The sequence below is a fragment of the Eptesicus fuscus genome, chromosome 3, assembly GCF_027574615.1.
Source record: "Eptesicus fuscus isolate TK198812 chromosome 3, DD_ASM_mEF_20220401, whole genome shotgun sequence".
Classification (NCBI taxonomy): Eukaryota; Metazoa; Chordata; class Mammalia; order Chiroptera; family Vespertilionidae; genus Eptesicus; species Eptesicus fuscus.
The window spans coordinates 81,286,494-81,309,970 of NC_072475.1; the positions used below are offsets into that span (position 1 = coordinate 81,286,494).

The 23,477-nt window shown below is 39.9% G+C and overlaps 1 protein-coding gene across 2 annotated transcripts in view; it reads right to left on the bottom strand.

Moving 5' to 3' along the window:
* The window catches only part of ABI3BP (ABI family member 3 binding protein), a 256,673-nt gene that overhangs the window by 189,961 nt on the left and 43,235 nt on the right, over window positions 1–23,477 (bottom strand). For both annotated transcript variants that reach the window (XM_054714049.1, XM_054714048.1), the window contains exon 2: window positions 5,331–5,510. In XM_054714049.1, the coding sequence (XP_054570024.1) occupies window positions 5,331–5,510 (180 nt within the window). The remainder of the gene's footprint in view (window positions 1–5,330; window positions 5,511–23,477) is intronic.

The following is a 23,477-nucleotide window of genomic DNA, read 5'->3' on the forward strand; positions in this document are numbered from 1 at the left end:
AATGGGCAAAAACTAAAAACATTTTCCCGAAGAACAGGAACAACACAGAGATGTCTGCTTTTACCACTCTTATTCAACACTAGAGTCCTGGTGCATGGATTCATGCACCGGTGTGGTCCCTCAGCCTGGCCTGCAGGGATCAGGCCAAAACTGGCAGTCTGACATCCCCCGAGGGGTCCTGGAGTGCAAGAGGGAACTCTGCAAAGTTGCTTTTGCTCGGCAGCTCCTGTGTTGAGCGTCTGCCCCCTAATGGTCAGTGTGCATCATAGCTACTGGTTGGTCGGCTGATTGGCCGGTTGGCTGGTCAGCTGGTCACTTAGGCCGATAGATGATAGATAGATAGATAGATAGATAGATAGATAGATAGATAGATAGATAGTACTGAAAGTCCTAGCCACAGCAATCAGACAAGAAGAAGAAATAAAAGACATCTAAATTGGAAAGGAGGAAGTAAAACTGTCATTATTTGCAGATGACCTAATAAACCTAAAGACTCCACCAAAAAACTACTAGATTTAATAAATGAATTTGGCAATGTAGCAGGATACAAAACCAACTCCCAAAAACTGATGGCTTTTTTTATACACCAATAATGAATTCTCAGAAAGAGAAACTAAACAAACAACTCCATTTACCATGGCAACAAAAAAATTAAGATAGTTAGGAATAAACTTAACCAAGGAAGTAAAAGACTTGTACTAGGAAAACTACAGGACATTGAAAAAAGAGATAGAATAGCCTGGTATTGACACAAGAACAGGAATATAGATCAACAGAGCAGAAAGGACCCCAAAAGCCAACCCACTCCATTTCTCTCAATTAATACTTGACAAAGGAGGCACGAACATACAATGGAGTTAAGACAGTCTCTTTAATAAATGATGTTGGGGAAATCGGTCAGATACATGCAAAAAATATGAAACTAGATTCCCAACTTACATTATACACAAGAATAAACTCAAAATGGATAAAGGACTTAAATGTATGTTGTGAAATCATAAAAATCCTAGAAGAAACCATAGGCAGCAAAATCTCAGACATCTCTCGTAGTGATATGTTTACCAATACATCTCCTAGGGCGAAGGAAACTAAGGAGAAAATAAACAAATGGGACTACATCAAAATAAAACACTTCTGCACAGCAAAAGATACCACCAACAAAATGAAAAGGGAGCCCACTGTATGGGAGAACATATTTGGTAATGATACATCTGATCAAGGGTCACTATCCAAAATATATAAGGAACTCATACAACTTAACAAAAGGGAGACAAACAATCCAATTTAAAAAATGGGCAGCCGAGACCGGTTTGGCTCAGTGGATAGAGCATCGGCCTGCGGACTCAAGGGTCCCAGGTTCGATTCCGGTCAAGGGCATGTACCTTGGTTGCGGGCACATCCCCAGTAAGGGGTGTGCAAGAGGCAGCTGATCGATGTTTCTAGCTCTCTATCCCTCTCTCTTCCTCTCTGTAAAAAACCAATAAAATATATTTTTTAAAAAAATGGGCAGAGGACCTAAATAGACACTTCTCCAAAGTGGACATACAGTTGGATAAGAGACATATGAAAAAATGCTCAAAGTCACTGATCATCAGAGAGATGCAAATTAAAACACCACACCTGTTAGAATGGCTAACATCAACAAAGCAACAAATGAAAAATGCTGGTGAGGATGTGGAGAAAAGAGAACCCTAGTACACTGCTGGTGGGAATGCAGACTGGTACAGCCATTATGGAAAACAGCATGGAGTTTCCTCAAAAAGTTAAATATGGAACTGCCATTTGACCCAGTGATCCCACTCTTGGAATATATACTAAGAAACCCGAAATACCAATCAGGAAAAAAATGTATGCACTCCTATGTTCATAGCAGCATAATTTACAATAGCTAAGATCTGGAAACAGCCCAAGTGCCCATCAGTAAATGAGTGGATAAAAATGCTGTGGTACATTTATACCATGGAATACTATGCAGCAGTAAAAAAGAAGGATCTCTTACCCTCTGAGACAGCATGGAGGGACCTGAAGAGTATTATGCTAAGTGAAATAAGCCAGTCAGAGAAAGGTAAGTTTCATAGGATCTCACGCATATGTGGAATCTAATGAACAAAATAAACTGATGAACAAAATAGATCCAGAGACACAGAAGCCTAGACTTCAGAATCTCAGAGGGAAGGCGGGGGAGGATGGGTGGATGGGAAGTGATCATCCAAAGAACTTGTATGCATATATGGATAACCCCTGGACACAGACAGTAGGGTGGTGAAGACCTGGGGTGGGGGCAGGCTAGATGGGGTCAATGAGGGGAAAAGGGGGACATGTGTAATACTTTCAACAATAAAGATTTAATAAAAAATAGATTTAAAAATATGATATCCAATTGTAACAGGATAGTAAGAAGCTAGGGAAATTCCGTGACAAGTGGAAACTGAGACAAAAATAATTAAACAAGGCCAAACAATTTGAGCAATTTACAGCCAGATAATGAATCACAAGGTTTTACCTTCCCTAACCAAGGACCCCGAGGAATAAATCCTTTACACATTCCAGACTGCAGAGGGGCCTAGGATTCGGTCCCGCTTCAATGACGTTCTTTGAAAGTAAAACTAACCAGAAAAAAACAAAACCCTGACCCTTCTATATGATCAATCGACATATTGAAGGACACACCTGGAAAGTTAATGAATATTCTGTTAAGACCCTCCCGTGTGACCTCCCTTAGGACTCCCACCAGCTAGGGAGAGATTAAAAGCCTGAAAACAAAGGACCCAAGGCGCACTGTTCTTTCCCATGACATTTCTCCAGAGCCAAAGCAGCCCTGCTTAGGCTCTCCTGCTGCTGCTTCTAGTCTAAGCCCTGCCTTGTCTCACTGTCCCCAACTTTAATAAACATATCCTCAAAGTCACCTGGACTCAGTGGTGAAATCTTCGCTGCACAAAGTCAAGAACCCAAACACTACTGGCCCGTTCAAGGCAGACCTGCTCTGGGCCCAGTCCCTGTCCAGCAACGCAATTAAAATATTCAAGTAGCATAATGTGTATGAAGAATACATGGAACAAGATTAGTAAAAAAGTTATATGTATTCAAGTTGCATGATGAGACACGAGGGCCATTATAATATTCTCTCCCCTTATGTTTGAATTTTCCATAATAAAAATATCTTAAAGGATTAAAACAGTAGTAGAGAAATAAAAGGGTACCTAGTCCATTTGATTATTGCTCATCATTTAACTAGTAACCATCACAAGAGAACTATCACTTCTAATGCTCAGTAAATACAGGAGCAGTAGATCTGTTTCTGTTTGTGTGGAGTTATAGTATACAGCGTCCAGTCACTTTTTATAGTAAAGAGTGAGTGTGATGGGGGAATATTTGCAAATTTCAAATTCTTTATGGCTTATATGATCAAGGTTAATGTGGTTATATTTGCCCAAGTTCCTGAATCTCAATTTTTTGGTAACTATAATTTGTTTGTTTTATTAAAGTGATTATCTTACATAAAATCTAGTCTAGACATTTAATTAACCATGTTACTCCCTTGCCTGATTTTAAAGTACAACTGAGACTTCTCTATGAGAAGCAAGGGGCTGCAGGACAAAACAGATTCATCTGAGTATATATGAATAAATGCCAGATCTGATCTACAATAGTTCAAGTTACGGGCTTAAATATCAGAAGTTCATGGAAAAGCTCCTTAGCAATAATCCTAGCAGTGGAGCAAAATATAAATCTCAGACTGTTCAGAAGCCTTTGAGAGCATTCATAATAGATGATCTCTGTTTTAAAAAGTGTTATTCTTTAAAAAGGTCTTATCTGCAAACAATTTTACTGAACAAGACTTGAAGCTGCCCACATCCTCCAAATTATATTTTAATGTGATTAAAAACATTCAATGAAATGTTAAACTTTATTATATATGAAAACTCTAATCTTTGTGTCTGACATACTAAAAATTTTTTCAAAATATGATACTTTTTATTTTGGATACCATTGTAATTAACCTAGTTATTCTTAACAGGAAAGAAGCAAAGGGAAGGACAAATAGCCAGCATATCATTTGTGCAGCTTTGCCAGCAAGCGCAGTTTATTGCTTCCCAGGAGGCCACGGGTCTATTTTCCACGGATGGCTGGGGGTAGGGACTGAACGGGGTGGAGAATAGAGGCATGCCTCGTAAAGTCTGGGTGACACAGGGAAGGTACTTGTCTGTCAGTCACACGGGGGAACAGGTCATTGGCTAGAGTAGGCATGGCCCCTGCCAGCACTGGAAGATTTGAGATACAAAGGAGTTCACTCTCTTGCTTTGTGCTTTCTTAGTTTGCTCTTGGTTGACTCCGGGTCCCTCTTGTTTGACTCCTGACCTGCAGGGCTCCCATGCTCCTGCATTTGCCCAAAGGCCCCACAGCCATGTGGGCCCCAACAGTGGACTAATGGACTGAACTAGCCGGATGCTGTACCAGACCCAATTCCAACACGGAATGGAAGCTCTGGGCACTGGCTCTGCTTCTAGATCTACTGAATCCCCAGCTGCACTTCTTCCAGGATGGGATTAAAGGAAACGGGACTTTGGAAACCCAGGGATGTAATTCCATGCAAATAAAAATCTCGCATCCTCCCTCGCGAGCCTCAGGAAATACTTTGCCTCTAGATATCATAAGGCCGCCACTTCCCAGCACCCAGTGGGGAAGAAGATCCCACACTTCCACCGGTAACATTTTTATTTATTTTTCCTCTTTTTATTTTTTTATGTTTTGTTTTTGTTTTTAAATCTTTATTGTTGGAAATATTACATATGTCCCCTTTTTTTTCTCCCATTGACCCCTTATAGCCCACCCCCGCCCCCCATCCCAGGCCTCCAACACCTATTGTCTATGTCCATGGGTTATGCATCAATAACATTTGTAAAGGTAGCTTCTCATGAAGAGGCATCCAGAAAGCCATAGTTGTTATTTTCCACCAGAAGAAAGTTAAAGCACTGGGGGTTGCGGGCAAGGGGTAGGGGGGCGTGTTACTCCACATAAGCTATATTACAGAGATTTAAACCAGGTGTTTCAGCTTATTTTTTCCCTATGCAATCGAAGTATGTGCTCAGGGATTGTAGGTATAATGGCAATGAAGGTGATTATTTCTGTAGTACATGCAGAATATGCATCACATATTCTTTGATGTAAGGAATTGTGCCATGGCTAACAATTATGAAGAGGATTTGTAATTCTGGCATTCGATTCAGCTGAGGATGGAGAAGAAATGGTGTTGCCCTCACAATTTATGTATCACGTAACACCCGTCACTTTTAGCTCTCCTTCCCAGGCCCGAGAGACAAGCATCTTACCGACTACCGCCTCGGTGTATTTCCCTTCCGAGGGAAGAGGGAAGTACTGATTTGGTGATAAATTGCTGCCATATCCCAGAAGAAAACCTTCCAGTTTTACATTCGGGTTTGGACGAAGGAACTTCAAGAAGATAGAGTCACTTGTGGTGTTGATGTGGACTTTCAGGCTCGGCCTTTTACCTGAAGGTGGGAATGAAAAAACAGGTGGCTGTTACTTTACCTCATGAGCATCCCAGCACAAGTTTGGAGCAAAGGTTAGTTGTTATCGGAAAGCATTTTATACACTTAGTTGGTCAATATTATGAGACACCCACAGGAATAGAGGAAATACAGGTAATTTTGAGGTCACAGAAAACAGGTTTTTTTCACACATAAAGTAGTCTAGAATACAGGGTAAATGATAGGGTTTCATATTTAGCAATGTGCCATTGAGCAGGTAGGTGGGAATTCAGGCTACTTTGGCTATCCACAATTGGTCAGAACCTCCGTTTTATACATACTGTCTGGGAATGGTGACAAGATCTGTGGTTGGTAAATTAAATTACTGCACTGGGAGAACCCCAGCTTCCTCGGTGCTGCTCTTGTGTTGCACTCCACAGGACTTTGTAATTACAGAGTTGGAGAGGGAGGGAAATGGGAAGAGTTCAGCCTTGGGGTAACTGAGATGGTAGAATAGGGAATTCTGAAAGACAAATGTGGAGGAGAAAAATGCTTAGTTCTATTTGGAGGTCACTGGAACAGTGAGACAATTACATGGAGATGCCCAACAGTAAGTCAAATATTTAAGTGTGATACTCAGGAGTGGGCTATAGATCCAGCTGGTATCATCCTATATAATAAAGAGGTAATATGAAAATTGACCATCACTCCAACACACAAGATGGCCTCTCCCATGTGGTCAAAGATGGCCACCCCCATGTGGACACAGATGGCCACCACAAGATGGCCAGCAGGGGAGGGTAGTTGTGGGCAATCAGGCCAGCAGGAGAGGGCAGTTGGGTGCGACCAGGTCTGTAGGGGAGGACAGTTGGGGGGTGACCCAGGCCTGCAGGGGAGAACAGTTTGGGGGGACCAGCCTGCAGAGGAGAGAAGTTGGGGGACCAGGCCTACAGGGGAGGGCAGTTGGGGGGGACCAGGGCTGCAGGGGAGGGCAGTTGGGAGCAACCAGGCCTGCAGGGGAGGGCAGTTTGGGGGAACCAGCCTGCAGGGGAGGGCAGTTGGGGGAACCAGGCCTGCAGAGGAGGGAAGTTGGGGGACCAGGCTTGCAGGGGAAGGCTGTTGGGGACAACCAGGCCTGCAGGGGAAGGCAGTTGGGGGCAACCAGGCCTGCAGGGGAGGGCAGATCGGAGGGACAAGGCATGCAGGAGAGGGCAGTTGCAGGGGACCAAGCCTGCAGGAGAGGGCAGTTGGCGGCGACCAGGCCAGCAGAGGAGGCAGTTAGGGGTGACCAGGCCTCCAGGGGAGGGCAGTTGGTGGTGGCCAGGCCTGCAGGGGAGGGAAGTTGGGGGAACCAGGCCTGCAGGGGAGGGCAGTTGGGGGTGACTAGACCGGCAGGGGAGGGCAGTTAGGGGTGACCAGGCTGGCAAGGGAGGGCAGTTAGGGGGGACCAGGCCTGCAGGGGAGGACAGTTAGGGGTGACCAGGCTGGCAGGGGAGCAGTTAGGCATCAATCAGCTGGCAGGGGAGTGGTTAGGCGGCAATCAGGTTGGCAGGCAGAAGCGGTTAGGGGCAATCAGGCAGGTAGGCAGGCAAGAGGTTGGGAGCCAGCAGTCCTGGATTGTAAGAGGGGTCCCAGATTGGAGAGGGTGCAGACGGGGCTGAGGGACACACACACACCCCCACCGCCCCCGTGCATGAATTTCGTGCACTGGGCCTCTAGTTTGCTTATAAATGATCATTGGCTGAATTTTCTGAGAAAGATTGTAGAGTGAGGAGAGAAAACTTAAGTTGTTAAGGCATTAAAAATTTTATTTATTGATTTTAGAGGGAGAGAAACATCAATTCTTGTATGTTCCCTAACCGGGGATCGAACTAGCAACTTCAGCATATTGGAATGATACTCTAACCAACTGGCTTTTTTTTTTGTGTGTGTGAAGGCAACAGGTGCAAATAATCACAATAACTGTGATCAATCAGTGAGGAAGACAATTATTCTTTGTCTTTCAGGCAGAAGGAGCTGAGTTCAAATTCCAGGTCTGCCACATACTTATGGCTGCTGGCCACTCGCTGAGCCTTGGTTTCCCTTTCCTAATTTGTAAATTATGGATAATAGATAACAATATCTACTTTAACAGGATGTTTACAAAGATTAGTGCAAATGGTCCCATCTCAAAGTTGGCATGTAGTAATTACTTAATAATTGGTTACTTGATCAGGTCGATTGCTAACACATTAGCCACAATTCAGAAATCCAAAATTGATTTGTAAGGTTTTTGTAACTTCACACCAAATTAATTTGGTAACAAACCTGATCTGAACTGTCATTAAGTCTTCTTAGTCTTTCATAATCTCATCGAATAGTCAGTGTGACTATTCACATGTTTACTTGTAGAAATACTAATGTGTTTAATTAAGGGTTGTTGGTCAAGACTCCACTGAAGAGATTACTTAATGTATGGTCTAGGCATCCTAATACATTTCTAGAATCCAAAGATTTTCTGAGTTCAAAAACATGTCTGGCTAAAAGTTTTAGATAAAAAATTGTGAACCTCAAATATTTTCTTCCTCTATCCCACAAGAATGTCATGTTTCTAAAATATTGTAACTATTCAGAAAATTGCACTTACTAATTTAATATCTCACATTTCCTTCCTCATTAATAAAAGACTTGTATATATACCAGTCAGCACCTCTGAACAGCATGGGGTTTCCCAAAGTCATCACATTCCAGTCAAAATCATCCCGGACCACCTCAGTATAGCTACATAAAAGGATTCTATTAGGCCTTTGAAAAACTAAACACAGCCCCTTCTTGAATATCAGGTTGTGGAAATGAACCACTCTCTTACCTCAGCAGCCAGTACTACTATTTCTAGATATGTGCATAGTACTTTGTACTTCCCAAGAATTTGATGTTATTTCCATGAACTTCTTGTTTCTGAGAAGCAAGCTATTCCTACACTTGTAACAAAATTGAAACCCAGAGACAATGGGTTTTTAAAGTCTGAGGAAGATACCTAGTCCAGTTCACCTAGTCCAAACAGCTAGGGTAGACATATCCCATCACTCTGCAAGTCAGATCTCAGGCTCAAAACTGGGTCTCAGGTTCTCTCTAGGCTGGACTTCTTGTATTTTTATTGAGACTTTTGTTACTACCCACTAGAGTAAGGAGTGGCCAGCCCCCAGACCATAACACTTAAATTGATGTTAACTTCTGATGTTTTGTCCTAAACTTCATTAGATTTCAATGAGATGATTTATACTTCAGATACAACAGATTTTATCCAAGCCAACTTTTCTTATCTTAGTTGTGTGACTAAATTAACCCCAGAGTTACTCCATCCTGCTCACTAGATGGAGCAAATATAAGTCAAGCACATATTCTGTTACCTTAGAACCTTATCAGGTCTCACAATAAATGAAAACACAGCCAGCCTGTTTCAGCACCTTGTAAGGAATCTTAGTGTGTTTGGGCTGCACACACATTTGACTAAGAGCCAAGAGTCACAGCATCATCAGATTAGACCTTTACTATAAATTTTGGCATGATGTACCACATTATTACTACCCTTGGCCAGTGGAAAGGATGGCTACACCAAGTGAGAAAAAGGCAGGCTGTAAACAGAATCACCGACCAGCAGAAATGGGAGTGTTCTCATTTCCTCTGCACAGGAATTTTCATATCTCCGGTCTTTTTCCCCTTTTCCTAATAATCTATATCAACAAATACATCAATAGCCCTGGCTGGTTTGGCTGAGTAGATAGAGTGTCGGCCCTCGGACTGAAGGGTCCCAGGTTCGATTCCGGTCAAGGGCACATGCCTGGGTTGCAGGCTCGATACCCAGTAAGAGGTGCGTAAGAGGCAGCTGATCAATGATTCTCTCTCATCATTGATGTCTCTCTCTCTCTCCCCCTCTCCCTTCCTCTCTGAAATCAATAAAAATATATTTAAAAAAACAACAACAAAGAAAAAAACAAATACATCAACATCATGCGATTTTTTAAATGAATTGGTGGTTAGCTTCCCTACATAATAAAAAAATTCCAATTCATACTACTTTCTACAGCCAAATTTTTTAAAGTCCTATGAAAGAGAAACACACACAGACAAATATTACCTCAAAAACCACAGCATCATCAACTTCATATTTTGAGACTATCATCCTAGTTCTTTATTTGGAACTAGGCACTCAAACCCTTTCATTATCTAGCCACACATTATTTGTTCTCTTATAGCTTCTCAACTTTTCCTACTTTTCTTTCTTTCTTTATTTTTTTTAGCAGTATCATTTTCTCATATTCTGCGATGCATATGAAGCCCTGGCCCTACACCTATGCTCACATTATCACTGGTCTGGTTACCTCTGTCTTGGGTTTGTTTCTCTCCACCCCTTTGCTCACCCAGTTATAACCCCATTAATTCTTTCAGTGCTCAGCAAAAAGATTAAGCAAATTTTTTCTTTTGCATATTCAGAGTACCGTTAAACTCTATGCTCTTGGACAATTTCCCCAATATTTTAGGACATATCTGTGCATTCTATATTAATTTTTAATCATTGATAAAATCATCTTTACTCTGAGTAATTCTGGCTTAATGGTTTGAAACACTAGATCATGTAGTGACAATTATCTTTCAGCAGTTAGTATGAAGGCCTCTGGTGAATGACTTAGAGATTATCTATATATATAAAAGGCTAATATGCTAAGTGTCGGATCATCTGGCCGGTCACTATGATGCACAGTGAACAGGGGGAAGATGCTCAACGCAGGAGCTGCTGAGCTGCAGTGACTTGGCAGCAGCAGTTCTCGGGTGACGCACCCTGAAACCAGAGAGGAGGGAGCTTGATTCCTAGTGGGGCTGCATGATTCCACCTTTGGCCATGGTTTATGTTTTTGCTGAGGCACTGTTGGCCCCGAATCTGGTTTACTGCACACTTGCATTTGCCTTCCACACCCTGTATGACAGCAACTTTGCAGAGTGCCCTCTCTCAGTCTGGAACACCTAAGGGGATGTTGGAGAGCCAGTTTTTGCCCAATCCTTGCAGGCCAGGCTGAGGGACCCCACCTGTCAGAGGGACCCTGCTCACACCACAGACGCCTTTCAAGCCACAGTGCTACCCCAGGTGCCACTGGCCAGGGAGGGACCGAGGAAGGTTGGCATGTCCGGCCCCATCTAGCCCAGTCCCGCCCCGCCAGCCACCTTCTAATTAATTTCCTTTCAATGTGCATGAATCCATGCACCAGGTCACTAGTAGAACAAGATAGAAGCTTAACGAGGAAAATGTTTATAAGTAAAATGGCATATATGTCACCCAGAAAACCTGAGGAGTACAGAGAAACAAGAGTATTAGAACACTTATTTGTACTATACAGTAAACAAAGCAAATGCCAAGAGTGAGAGAAAGTAAAGAATGTAAACCTTTAGAAAAGCAACACTGGAATGGCTGAGAAAAAGACTGCATAGTGGCAAAGTGGATTATTGGATCTATGGCAATGGTTTCTCATCCTCTCTTTGCAACACCCTAGAGTATCTCTAAATATTTCAAAGGGGGTTGTGAAATTCTTTAAGAAAAAAAGCCTTTCAAAACAAAATTACAGTTAATCCCCTTTTAATTTTCAAAAGTAAATACATGCCCTGTGGCATTAAAAACAATGAGGGAGGTAGTGAGGTTAGAAAATCAGACAAAAGGTAGACCCTATAAGTTCATAGAATTCTCTCTATCAACCCAAGGAAGTGGGTTCTGTTGCTGTGGGCACAGGTGCTGAGCAAACATTTCATGTTGAACCTAGAGTTCTGAGTGGCTGTGGTCAGTTTCAATAAAGCTCTGACCAAACACACAGCACAAACACGTGGCACTTAAATCAGTTCAACTCCTGCAGACATCCAGGCACGATGTGTGAGAAAGGAATTACCATTACAGCCCTTTCAGTAGGAGGAAGTTTTTCATGTCTATATGTATTTGTAATACATATGTCAATTACAGAACTTGTATCCATAATATTTAAAATAATTCTTTCTATTCAGTAAGAGGACAAAACATTTAAGAAAAAGGGGTAAAAGATTCAAATTGATTTTTCACTAAAGGAGATAACCAACAAGCAAAATGAAAAGATACTCAAGGTCATCAGATGTTTTCTGTAAGAGGCCAAATAGTAAATATTTTAGGCTTTTCAGGCTGGAGGTTTTCTACCTACCTTAACTACTCAACTCTGCCTAATCAACTCAACTATAGCACTAAAGCAGCTACAGACATTATGTAAACAAGTGAATGTGTCTGTGTTCCAATAAAACTATATTTATAAAAATAGGCAGCTTTGGGAATGGGGGGATGAGGACAAATATGTGACACCTTAATCAATAAAGAAATTTAAAAAAATAGGCAGCTTGATTTAGCTACCAGTTCATAGTTTACAAACTCTTGGTCAACACCACTAGTCTTCAGGGAAATGCAAGTTAAAACCATGATGATATACCACACACATAAGAATAGCTAAATTAAAAAGACTGTCAAGTGTTAGGCAGGATTTGGAACAAGTAGAGTCCTCTTACATTTTGAGAATGTTAACAGGTATAGTCATGTGTGAAATTGTTGGGCAGTTACCAAATAACCCATCAAGTTCATTCCCAGGTATTTACCCAGGAGATATAAAAACATAAGTCTATGCAAATATTCAAAACAGCACAAAATTTGAAACAACCCAAATGTCCATCAAGAGTTGAATGAATAAACAAAAATTATAACATCCATATAATAGGATATGACTCAGCAATAAAAGAGAACACATTATTTATGTAATTCAACATGGCACATCATCATGGGCCATAACCTTCCTCATCTCCTTCTGATGGAAGGTCATCCAAATATCTTGCCATTACAGCACTGGTGAAAGTAGTTTTTTTTTCCAGTTTTTTTTTTTTTAATTGATTTTTCACAGAGAGGAAGGGAGAGGGATAGAGAGCTAGAAACATCGATGAGAGAGAGACATCGACCAGCTGCCTCCTGCACATCCCCCATAGGGGGATGTGCCCGCAGCCAATGTACATGCCCTTGACCGGAATCGAACCTGGGACCTTCCAGTCCGCAGACCGACGCTCTATCCACTGAGCCAAACCGGTTTCGGCGTGAAAGTAGTTTTAATAGTGCCTGACATTATTATTTGCATTCCACAAATGGCACACATATAAAATGAGCAAGTTCTTTCAGGCTTTATTATGCTCCAAGAACTGACAATTGTAAATTTTTAATCTATTCTATGTTTTTATAGTGTAAATTGAAAGCAGAAAACATTCCAATGCCTTATGGTCACAGCAGCTTGTTAAGGAGCTATCAAGATAAAACATCTCAAGTTCATGTATTAAGTAGGGCAGTTACTGTCTGACAACATATTCAAAGGCTTCCAAAATCATAGTTGATAGCTTAGATTGTATTTAATTGACCTGTAATGCTAAGTTATACAAACCATACTTTTAACATAGAACTTGGCAATAATTTAACATTCTCAGACAATCAAAAAGGGATCATGTAACATAGGCTTGGTGCTCAAATCTCTTCCTGTCCTGGTACTATGATCCAAGGAAAGATGTTAGGAGGAAAAAGAAAACCATATGGAGTTTCAGGACATTTTCTGTGACAGCCACAGGGTAAAAGGAGTGGTCAAAGACAATTAGGTATCTTCATTGTTCCTGATCCTTAAACAGAAATGTGTGGTCTGTAACCTCTAGCATGACTTTGTCATACCAATAACACCAACTCAAAAGCCAATGATACACATAAAAATTTTCCATAGCAGAAAAAGCATTGCAACTGCAGTTAAATATTTGAAAGAGAATGAAAATTAAATGTTGCTATTAATTAAATTGCATTAGGCATTATAAAAACTATTTCCACCAGTGCTGTAATGGCAAAATGTTTAAATAAACCCTCCATGGGAAAAAGAGTCTGTGCAAGGTGGTTATGTAGATGAGGAAAGTCATGACTCATTCCACAGAAAAGATAGGTGGAAAGAATTAAATTGTTTTGGTAGTAGATGTATGCAGAATTGCAATTATAAGCACTCACAGAGTAATTACTAGATAAATCCTTTTTAAATTTCAGATTCTTGTATTCCAGCTTATTAATCATATATACCTCATGGCATCCTGGCTCTCTGGATCTCCAGACAGGAATTTTTTCTCAAAAATCTCATAGATTGTCTATTACTCTCTCGGGGGATGAAGTTTTACTGAGGCCCAAAAGCAGATTTCTGAGAGCTTGCAAAGAACTAGTGTGCAGCAAACATGGAGCAGCTCCACAGCATGCCTTCCGGGAACAGGAATGTCACCAGCTATTGTTTAAATTGCACAGTGCAAAACTCTAAGTGTCACCAGTCAAACCATCTTTTATCTATGGCTCTACACAGCAGCCACATTCACAAAGACCAAGCAAAAATAATTGCTACTTATAAGATTGGATGATTTGATACGATAATCAAACTGAAAATCTCTGATCTCTTCCCATAGCCCTCATGCTCCCACCCACTCACTTCAGGACTTTGACTTCTATCTCCTTGCCTTCTGATTCTGCTGTCACAGGTAATGAAGGATATGGGTGGTAGAAGGTCTGATGTAAGGAGGATAGGAATTTGCAACAAAACTTTGGACATTGTTATCCCTAATTTACAAGTAAAATTACTTCACCAAATATATACAACTCATAGGATGAATCAAGGATCTAAATCAGAACAATAAAAGAAAAGAAATTCTAGGCATTTGGGAAATGGTGAATTAAGAACCCACAATGCAATATACTGATGATCTATTATAGAATTATATATCTGAAATATATATAATCTTGTTATCCAATGTCCCCCAGTAAATCTAATGAAATTAAAAATATATACCCACAAAAAAAGGTGAACAGAAGGCATACATACTTGTGTTTTTAAATCTAAAAACCTAAAAAATATCCTGATTAAACTAATGTAGATATATGCAAAGCAAGATTTTAATAATCTAAAGAAAAATTACAATTTTTTTTAAAAAGTACAGAAAAAAAATTGTGTAAAAGTACCATAAGCCACATGAGCCAGGGAATGGGGTCCTTTAAATAAACTCAGATCTTGACTTTACACAACATGACCAGCGACAGCAGGCTCCACCTACAGTCCCATGACCCCAGTCCTAGCACACGCAGAGCAGCATGCTCCCTCTCCAGGGCCTTGAGGCCAGTCTGCCAGCTCGAGGACACGTTCCCACATGTAGCATGTGCTTAGAGTCCAGGCAATAAAAAACCATAGCTCACCTGGAGAGCTCCTCTCCTAAAGCCACACCCAAACAACTCCCAGGGAGCCATGACCTCAGGAGTCAGCTAAATTTTCATTAGGACATTCTAGTCACCAAATACCCAGAGTACATTTGCTATTGAATTTAGAAAGAAATGCTATTTTGCCAAAAAACCTGAGGGAGAAAATGTTTTCTCCCTAATGGGGTACTTTATATGTTTGCCCAACTGTTTGAATAAGTGAGTTCCATTTCCGCTAAAACCACCAGTTTCCACCTCAGTCAGAATTCCCAGTGCCCTGACTCCTCAGGCCAACACTTCCCTGGCTGGTGACTTCGGATGACTGAAGAGACTGCCTGGACCTGGCAATGTTGACATTTCAGCATCACATGGCAAGAGCAGTAACCGCATTACCTACTTGGTGACCCCACCACAGCCAAGCAGGGAAATTACTTTTCATAGACTACCTTCTATGTCAACAGCTTCTAATTTTTAAGGATAAATCTCATCCTGAGACATACACAGCTGTCACTTACACACCTCCCCTTGATCTAATTCTTCTCAAATTATTATTTAAAGTCAGGAGCAGGCTGGGCTTTTTTGTAGGTGGGGAGTGGGGAGGATGAGAGGGCAACCACAAGTAGTCAATGACCATAATGAAAGGGGAGTAGTGACATGGTTAACTTAAACAACAACAAAATATAAATAAAATTTGTATTTGCTTTGGGGAATTTTTATTTTTATTCATCTGCTTTTCATTTTACCCATTCATTCACTATCAGGTACTAACAATTATTGATACTGACTCAAATATGACCCCCCGGATCACAAAGATTTTGCATTCTAGTAGTAAATTAGGCAGATGAGTAAGTCAACTATTAGTGCAATTAGTACAATGTGGCTACAGTTGAGGGGCTCTAAATCTGATAGAAGAGATGGAAAGAAAATATGTACAAAATGTGTCCCTTTAGTTTTGTTAAACTAGTCACCAAAATAATTTTTATTCCACAAGGATATGCAAATGCATGTAGGGAAGTAGATCTCAAAGTCTATTTTATAATACTCTTTCTATACTGTTTTAGACAACTGGCATAGTCTTAGTAATTGTTATTTTTTAATAGATGTAAAAGAAAAACTGGAACAGGCTAAGGGATTTAGCAAAACGCATTTCCCTTCTTTTTGGTCTTTCTCAGCTGGATTTTCATGAAAATCCTGGGGTTGATCTGCTGACATTGTCCTGTCGTTTAAAGTAAGGGGTGATGGCAGTAGGTGCGCCTTGTGGAAGGAGAGAGAGCCTCCTTGAGAGGGTTCTTAAGAGTGCCCCAGTCAGAGCGTCAGCATCAACTGGGGACGCCGTACTTACACATCCTCAGACCCCACTCCAAACCTCTTGAATCAGAAATCTGGGGTGGGGGCAGCAATTTGTATTTTAACAAGCTGTTTGGGAGATTCTGATGTATAATCAAGTTTGAGTACCGTTACTCTGTGCAAACTCAGTGCATCAAAAATAAAAATCAATGGGCCAATGTCTTTTAAAAAGAGATTTACAGATATGTAATGCCATATAGAGAAAAAAGGACCTTGCCTACAATACTGTTAGATTTCCTACCATGTTCATTTTATATTTATTTTGATCTGTGAATTAGAGTTTTCTAGAATTATAATTTCTGAAGACACACAAAATAAAATGTTATAAATGTCTGGAAAATTCCTCTACTTCTAGCACCAGTTGTGTGTCTTTAGATCTAACCAAACTTTTTAGAGACTTAGAAGACAAGTTAACATTTTATTATAAAAAGTTTCAAACCTACAGATGCATTGAAAGAATTGTGCAGTGCACATCCATGGAGCTACCACCAAGAGTCCATGTCTTATCACATATTGATTCATCTCTCTATCCCTCTATCCATCCATCAATTCATCTTACTTTTTAAAATAAATTTCAAAGTAAGTTACACTTCAGTATTCTTCACTCCCAAATACTTCAGCATGCATAGCATTAGAATTCAATATTTATTTTTCTATTGGAATAAATTTATATATAATGAAATATATAAATCTTAACTACACATTACTTATTTTTTCTAAATGCCATGTATCTGTGAACCCAAAACTCTATTAAGATTTAGAAAATTATCATCAATCTAGAAAGTTTCCTCATGCTCCTTCTCAGTCCATTCCCACCCCATCCTCCTAGAAACAACTATTCTGATTTTTACTACATAAGTTTTGCCTGTTCTAGACTTCAGTTAAATAGAATCATACAATATGTACTCTTTTATGTAAGGCTTCTTGCACTCAACATAAAATGTTTTGGAGATGTATAATTTTGTTGCATAAATAAGTAGTTTTTTGTTGTTATTTTTACTGCATAGTATTCAGATAATAATTATTAAAAGCAACATTTTTACATCTTCCAGTGTCTTCACAAAATATCAATCTGTCTTCATTTACTAATTTTTTAAAATGCTGATTATATGTTAATAAAATTTTCTATGAGTACAAGGGAGAATTTATATATATTCCACATATTTATTTACATTATGCTATTTACCAGGCAAACAAAACTATAAACTCTTCTATTTACAATAAATGCCTAATCATAAGATTTTAACAAAAGTTTCATAGTAAATGCAGACAAAACTACATAATGGTTTCATCTTCACTGGAAGGCTTAAGGCATTGATACTCAAGTATCTGCTATCTTTCCCTCTCACTCCCAGCTAATGGAACACCAGGCACAAGAGAGCCTCTCTTAACAGTAAAATGTGATATTGACTTTCCTATCTAAGAGTGATTTTCACTAAGAAGAAAGTGGATAAGTTTAAACATGTGTCATAAGAAAAAAAAAATTGCTTATCCAGACAATCTTATAATGATCTGGTATCAAAAATCTGTCATTCTGATTAATAGTACTCTATTTGGTCAATTTCCCTAAAGGACTCTTTTGTTTTCTTCTCTCAACAACTCCAATTTGGATACACGGTAAATTCCATCAACCAAGTAAAAGTCAAATGTAGTCAAAATTCTTCTTTATAGGTCGAAGCAGAAAATGCACAATTTTCACTTGCACTAGAAGAAATCTTGCACATACAAGTTTAAATATTCCCATTGTGAAAACGTTGCCGCAGGGAGCAAATTGGAAAGACTCTTGATGAAAATAAAAATTGTGCTATCTTGTAAAAATCTGTCAGTCATTAATAATACTTTGTTTAAAAAATCTGGCTTTTATTTATTTACTTATTTTTCAAAGTCTCACAAATGAAAACATGACATGGAGCTGAAATGATGGTTTTATCCACCATCACTGTTTAGACCTGTGGTCGGCAAACTGTGGCTTGCGAGCCACATGTGGCTCTTTGGCCCCTTGAGTGTGGCTCTTGCACAAAATACCACGTGCGGGCGAGTCTATTTTGAAGAAGTGGCGTTAGAAGAAGTTTAAGTTTAAAAAATTTAGCTCTCAAAAGAAATTTCAATCGTTGTATTGTTTATATTTGGCTCTGTTGACTAATGAGTTTGCCGACCACTGGTTTAGACATTTGGAATCTTCATGAATTGCTTATAATTTGTTCAGTTAATGAGTACCCAGTGCTGATGGTATACAGCTGCTTATTTTGAACTTTCACAGCATCAAAAAGTCCCAGAGGAGCCCTAGCAGGTGTGACTCAGTTGGTTGAGTGTCCTCCCATGCACTACACATTTCTGGTTCCATTCCAGGTCAGTGTTAGGTCCCCAGGGGTCCAATCTGGGAGTGTGCAGGAGGCAACTGATTGATGTTTCTCCCTTCATCAATGTTTCTCTCTCTCTCCCTCTCTCTCTCAAATCAATAAAAACACTTTTTTTAAAAGCCCTAGAGAAAAATGATTAAACCACCATGAGAGTGTGATTGCGTGGCCTCGGGTACTAAGGCAGACAGGGCCACTTGCTAATAATCCCATAGTGGGGCATCCCATTTTAATATGTTGTGGGAGCAACAGAAGGGGTTTGGGCATCAACTTTGCCTTTCACTGAGTTTGGCCTAGGCCACCTGTCCTCTCTAAGGCTCATTGTCCTCCTCTGTGGAATGAATTGTAGAATCCCAAATACATTCTCAATCTTAAGGCTATCCCTAACACCTCATCTAGACAGAATAATATCTTCCTTTAAAAATGCAGGAAAATAAATCAGAAAGAAAATTTGTTTCTAGAAACACTAGCCTAATAATTTCCAGATAACATTTATTTTTCACAGAAATCTAAACTTATACCTCAAATGTGAAAAAGAGAACACAAATTTTCATAGGGTTGTGAGAAGAATGTGACTGTCACATACAATTGTTAACAGCTTTCGTGAGGTATAATCACACACCATAAAATTCACCCACTGTAAGTATACAGTTCAATAATTTTTAGAAAACTTCTAGAATTTACTAAATCCACTAAATTCCAGTTTGAGAACATTTTCATCACTCTAAAACACTCCCCTGTGTCAATCCCTGCTCCCACCCTTAGTGTCAGGTAACCACTAGTCTGCTTCCTGTTTTGCTCTTAGTTTGATAAAAATGAATTCATACAACACAGATGTGGTATGAGTTCACTTATATCAAACCAAATGAACTCCCACAGGAAGGACTGTGGGAGGTTGGCCGACCGCGGGAGGTTGGCTGTGGGAGCACACTGACCATCAGGGGGCAGCTCCTGCATGGAGCATCTGCCCCCTGGTGGTCAGTGTGTGTCATAGCAACCAGTTGACCGGTCATTCAGTTGTTTGGTCATTCGGGTGCTTAGGCTTTTATATATATAGATAGGTAAATACTTAGGTATAAAATATGGTAACTTCATGTTTAACTTTCTAAGAAACTGTCAAACTTTTTTATTTTTATATTACTATTTAAGATTATGACTATTACACTTGCTTGAGGACAACACCGAATTGTGATCATCCAGAAAATGAGCTATCCTGTTTGGTCACTATCATTAAATATATGTTGTATAATAAAATTAATAACTTTCAACCCTTAGATTTCTATCTTTAGTCATTAATGAAAACAAAACCACTTATCTTGTTATAAGAATTATTTTAGGGTGTTGTCTCTCTCCATTAGAGGACAACATCCCACCCAGCTTTCATTCTCTTGTCTGTCTTTTCTCAATCCTTCACCACCCCCTCTCAAAAAAAGAAGAAAAAAAAAAAGAATTATTTAAAAGTAACTCCAATTTATCCAGAATGCAAGAAATAAGCTTTCTGCCAATGATTATGATACAGGATAAATTACTAAGTTGTCTTCTCAATCTCTAGTCATTTCAGTTTTAAAAATATTTTAGCCTATAATAATTATGTTAATATTTATTCACCAGAGAATTAGCCAGTTCTGGAGAGATTAACTTTATTATAACTTACTAGAGGCCTGGTGCATGAAATTTGTGCACTAGCGGGGGGGGGGGGGGGCGGCGCTCAGCCCAGCATGCACCCTCTCGCAGACCGGGATCCCTCGCTCCTTACTGCTCACCTGCTCGCTGCTCCTTACTGCTTGGCTCACTGCTCCTTAACGCTGTCACGGAGGCAGGAGAGGCTCCTGCCACCACCACTGCACTCGCCAGCTGTGAGCCCTGCTTCTGGCTGAGCAGTGCTCCCCCCTGTGGGAGTGCACTGACAACCAGGGGGCAGCTCCTGCATTGAGCGTCTGCCCCCTGGTGGTCAGTGTGCATCATAGCTACCAGTCATTCTGGTCGTTCTGCTGTAATGGTCGCTTAGGCTTTTATTATATAGACGAGAGGCCCGGTGCACAAAATTCATGCACAAGATGGGGGAGTCCCTCAGCCTGGCCTGCACCCTCTTGAAATCTGGGACCCCTCAGGGGATGTCCGACTGCTGGTTTAGGCCTTATCCTGCTGTGGATCAGGCCTAAACCGGCAGTCAGACATCCCTCTCTCAATCCGGACTGCTGGCCCCTAACTGCTCACCTGCCTGCCTGATCATCCCTAACCACTCGCCTGCCTGCCTGATCACCCCTAACCACTCTGCCTGCCTGATTGCCCCTAACCACCTCTGCCTGACTCCCTGATCGCACCTAATCACTCGCTGGGGGGCAGCCGGCCGGGGTGAGGGGCCATGGTCATTCTGGCCTCTGGTCATTCTTGTTGTTCTGCCATTTCAGTTGCTGGGCTTTTATTAAATAAGATACCTAATGTTAAAGTGAAATTTAATGTAAACTTTGACTTTGTGAACCAAATGCCTTAGTTGGGTTCATCTGAATATGTAACTAAATAATGACAGGATTTATTGCTATTTTGGTAATATTTTTCACTGTTTCTTTTCCAACGAATTAAAATTCAAACAGAATTAAAACATTTTGAATGCCTAAAATGTTTTTAATATTAATAAAATATTGAAATTCGTGATCATGCACATATCTCATATGTATATATGCATCATTAACTTCTCTGATGGTTGTAATTAATATAGCATTTGAACTTTTCTAGGAAAAGAAAGCCAAAATGGGTTATCATTGCCTACTGGTATGACATTATTAAAATTTCCCAGTGTACATGGTGGATGTGATTCAAGCTTAAGACCACGTCCTTAAAGTGAAATTTTAAAGCATTTATTAAATGTTAGCAAAATATAACTAAATAAACTATTTGGGGGGAAATGTCTTCTTGACTTAAAATTAAAAAAATAAAAAGGAAGTATTTCTCATAACTCTTTTTTATTGTGACAAAGTTAGCTTTCTTTTCTTTTTCTTATATTTAGAACTTAGAATCTGTGATGATTTGCCCCCAATCCATTCCAAATTCTAAAGTAGAAAATGAAGAAACAAGATTGCCTTTTGAGTGTTCCAAGTACTATTCATGGGAAATTGTACCTTAGACACTGAAAATGAGAGTAATTCAATTTCCACTGGTCACACCATTCCCCAATCAATTTAAGCTGTAAGGGAAGCAGGGGAAGAGGGGCCAGAAGAGGTAACAAGGAACCAAAGTCAGTTAAGGTTGAGATGGTAAACTGTTAGGTAACAGAAGCTATCATAAAGCTGAGAAAAAAAGATAAAGTATAAAGGACAAGGCAGCTATTGGTAGCAGGAAATAGACACAAGGGAATACTAGAGTAAAAATCTGAGGTTCCATTGTTGGTGTGCCCAGACCTTCCATAGCACCACAGCTGCTGTGATCTGAGGAGGCAACACATCTTAAGGATGGTTAGGAATTAATCAGCCAAAGTGTCAATGTGCATATGGGGTGAGGAGAGGGCAGAAACAGCATCCCCAGGAGGCTGGAATAGCATGAGCACAGTGCTGGGGGAAGAAGTCTCCCAGAGCACCCTGAAGAAGGGCGGTGTGGCTGGGATGGAATGGGGCAAGGGCTGAGCAAGGGCCCCTATAGATCACATTAAAAGATCTGTCATTGTGTTAAAAGCAAACCTAAATTATTTTCCCCTGCCAGCCACACACACACACACACACACACACACATGCACACACACACACGCACACACGCACTTCTGAGAAATGAATAATACAAAATTTAAATCTTCTACAGTTATAAAGTATGTCCACATGGTAGGAATCTTGCCTCATGTGCCCTCAGCAACAACAGCTCAAGTAAAATGCTCAGAGCCAAGAAATTTTTTTTTGGTAGAAAAAAATGCTTTTTTTAAATAAACAAACATCAAAAATATTTCACAAATAGATCACAGTTGAAATGGAATTCAAACAGTACAGGTCCTCATGCAAACATCATGTGCTATTAAAATCAATTGTTATTATAACGAAGTCAGCCAGCTTTTTTTTTTTGGTGAACGAAGCATATAAAGGCTTATTTTTCTCTAAAAAATCAATTATTAATTCCATTCTTTAGCCAAAAGTTAAAATAAAGTAAAACAATTGGCTCTAATTGACTCTACTAGCAAGGACAGCCTGAGAATTATGCTGCTTATATTTTATAATCTGTCTTCCCCAAATTACTCCTTTATCGCCCTGTTTAGCCCAGGCTGGTAGCACAATTCCTATTCCTCTTTTATCTCCCTTTCCACCCCACCCCAATAATAATCCATGCACTGACTTTTTAACTTAAAAAGTATGCAAATAATACACATTTATTTTAATAACAAAATGTAAGAGTTGCAAAAGAGATAAAATTTGTTTTTAAAATAACCTATTATTTAATATGCAGAGAGGTCTTCTGAATATTTTATATGTCCAGTTACATATTTTTCCTGATATAATATATATGCTATCTTACAAAAATAGGATTATATTTTAAGTACTATTTTATAACCTGTACTTTTGACCCTTATCACCCAGTGAGTTAGCTTCATAATTGAATTTATTTAGGTAGCATTTGGTATTCATTTTAGAGATGAGGACTTGGTCTTATAAAGTTTGTATCATTAGTTTGACCTAGTTTTTCATCACACTTGAGATCTGTTCTATTGAGTCCATATGGCAATTGTATAAACTCACTGTATTGTTTGTGAGATGATTGTGAATATTTTGGCTCTGAGGGTGCTAATGTTTCCATGTCTCAAGATTCTTTGCCTGGTCTTCTAAGAGGCAGTGCTTAGGAAGGGAGGACTGCATAATGGGAACACCCAGGGTTGGAGCCAGGAAACCTGTGTTCAAGTCCAAGTGATATGATAATTAACTCAATAGCTGAATGTCACATTCCCCTATAAAATAGGATTAATCACACATAGTTATCTTCTCAGAGATGCTGGTAGAATTAAGTGGAATACTTGATGAGAAGCAGTTC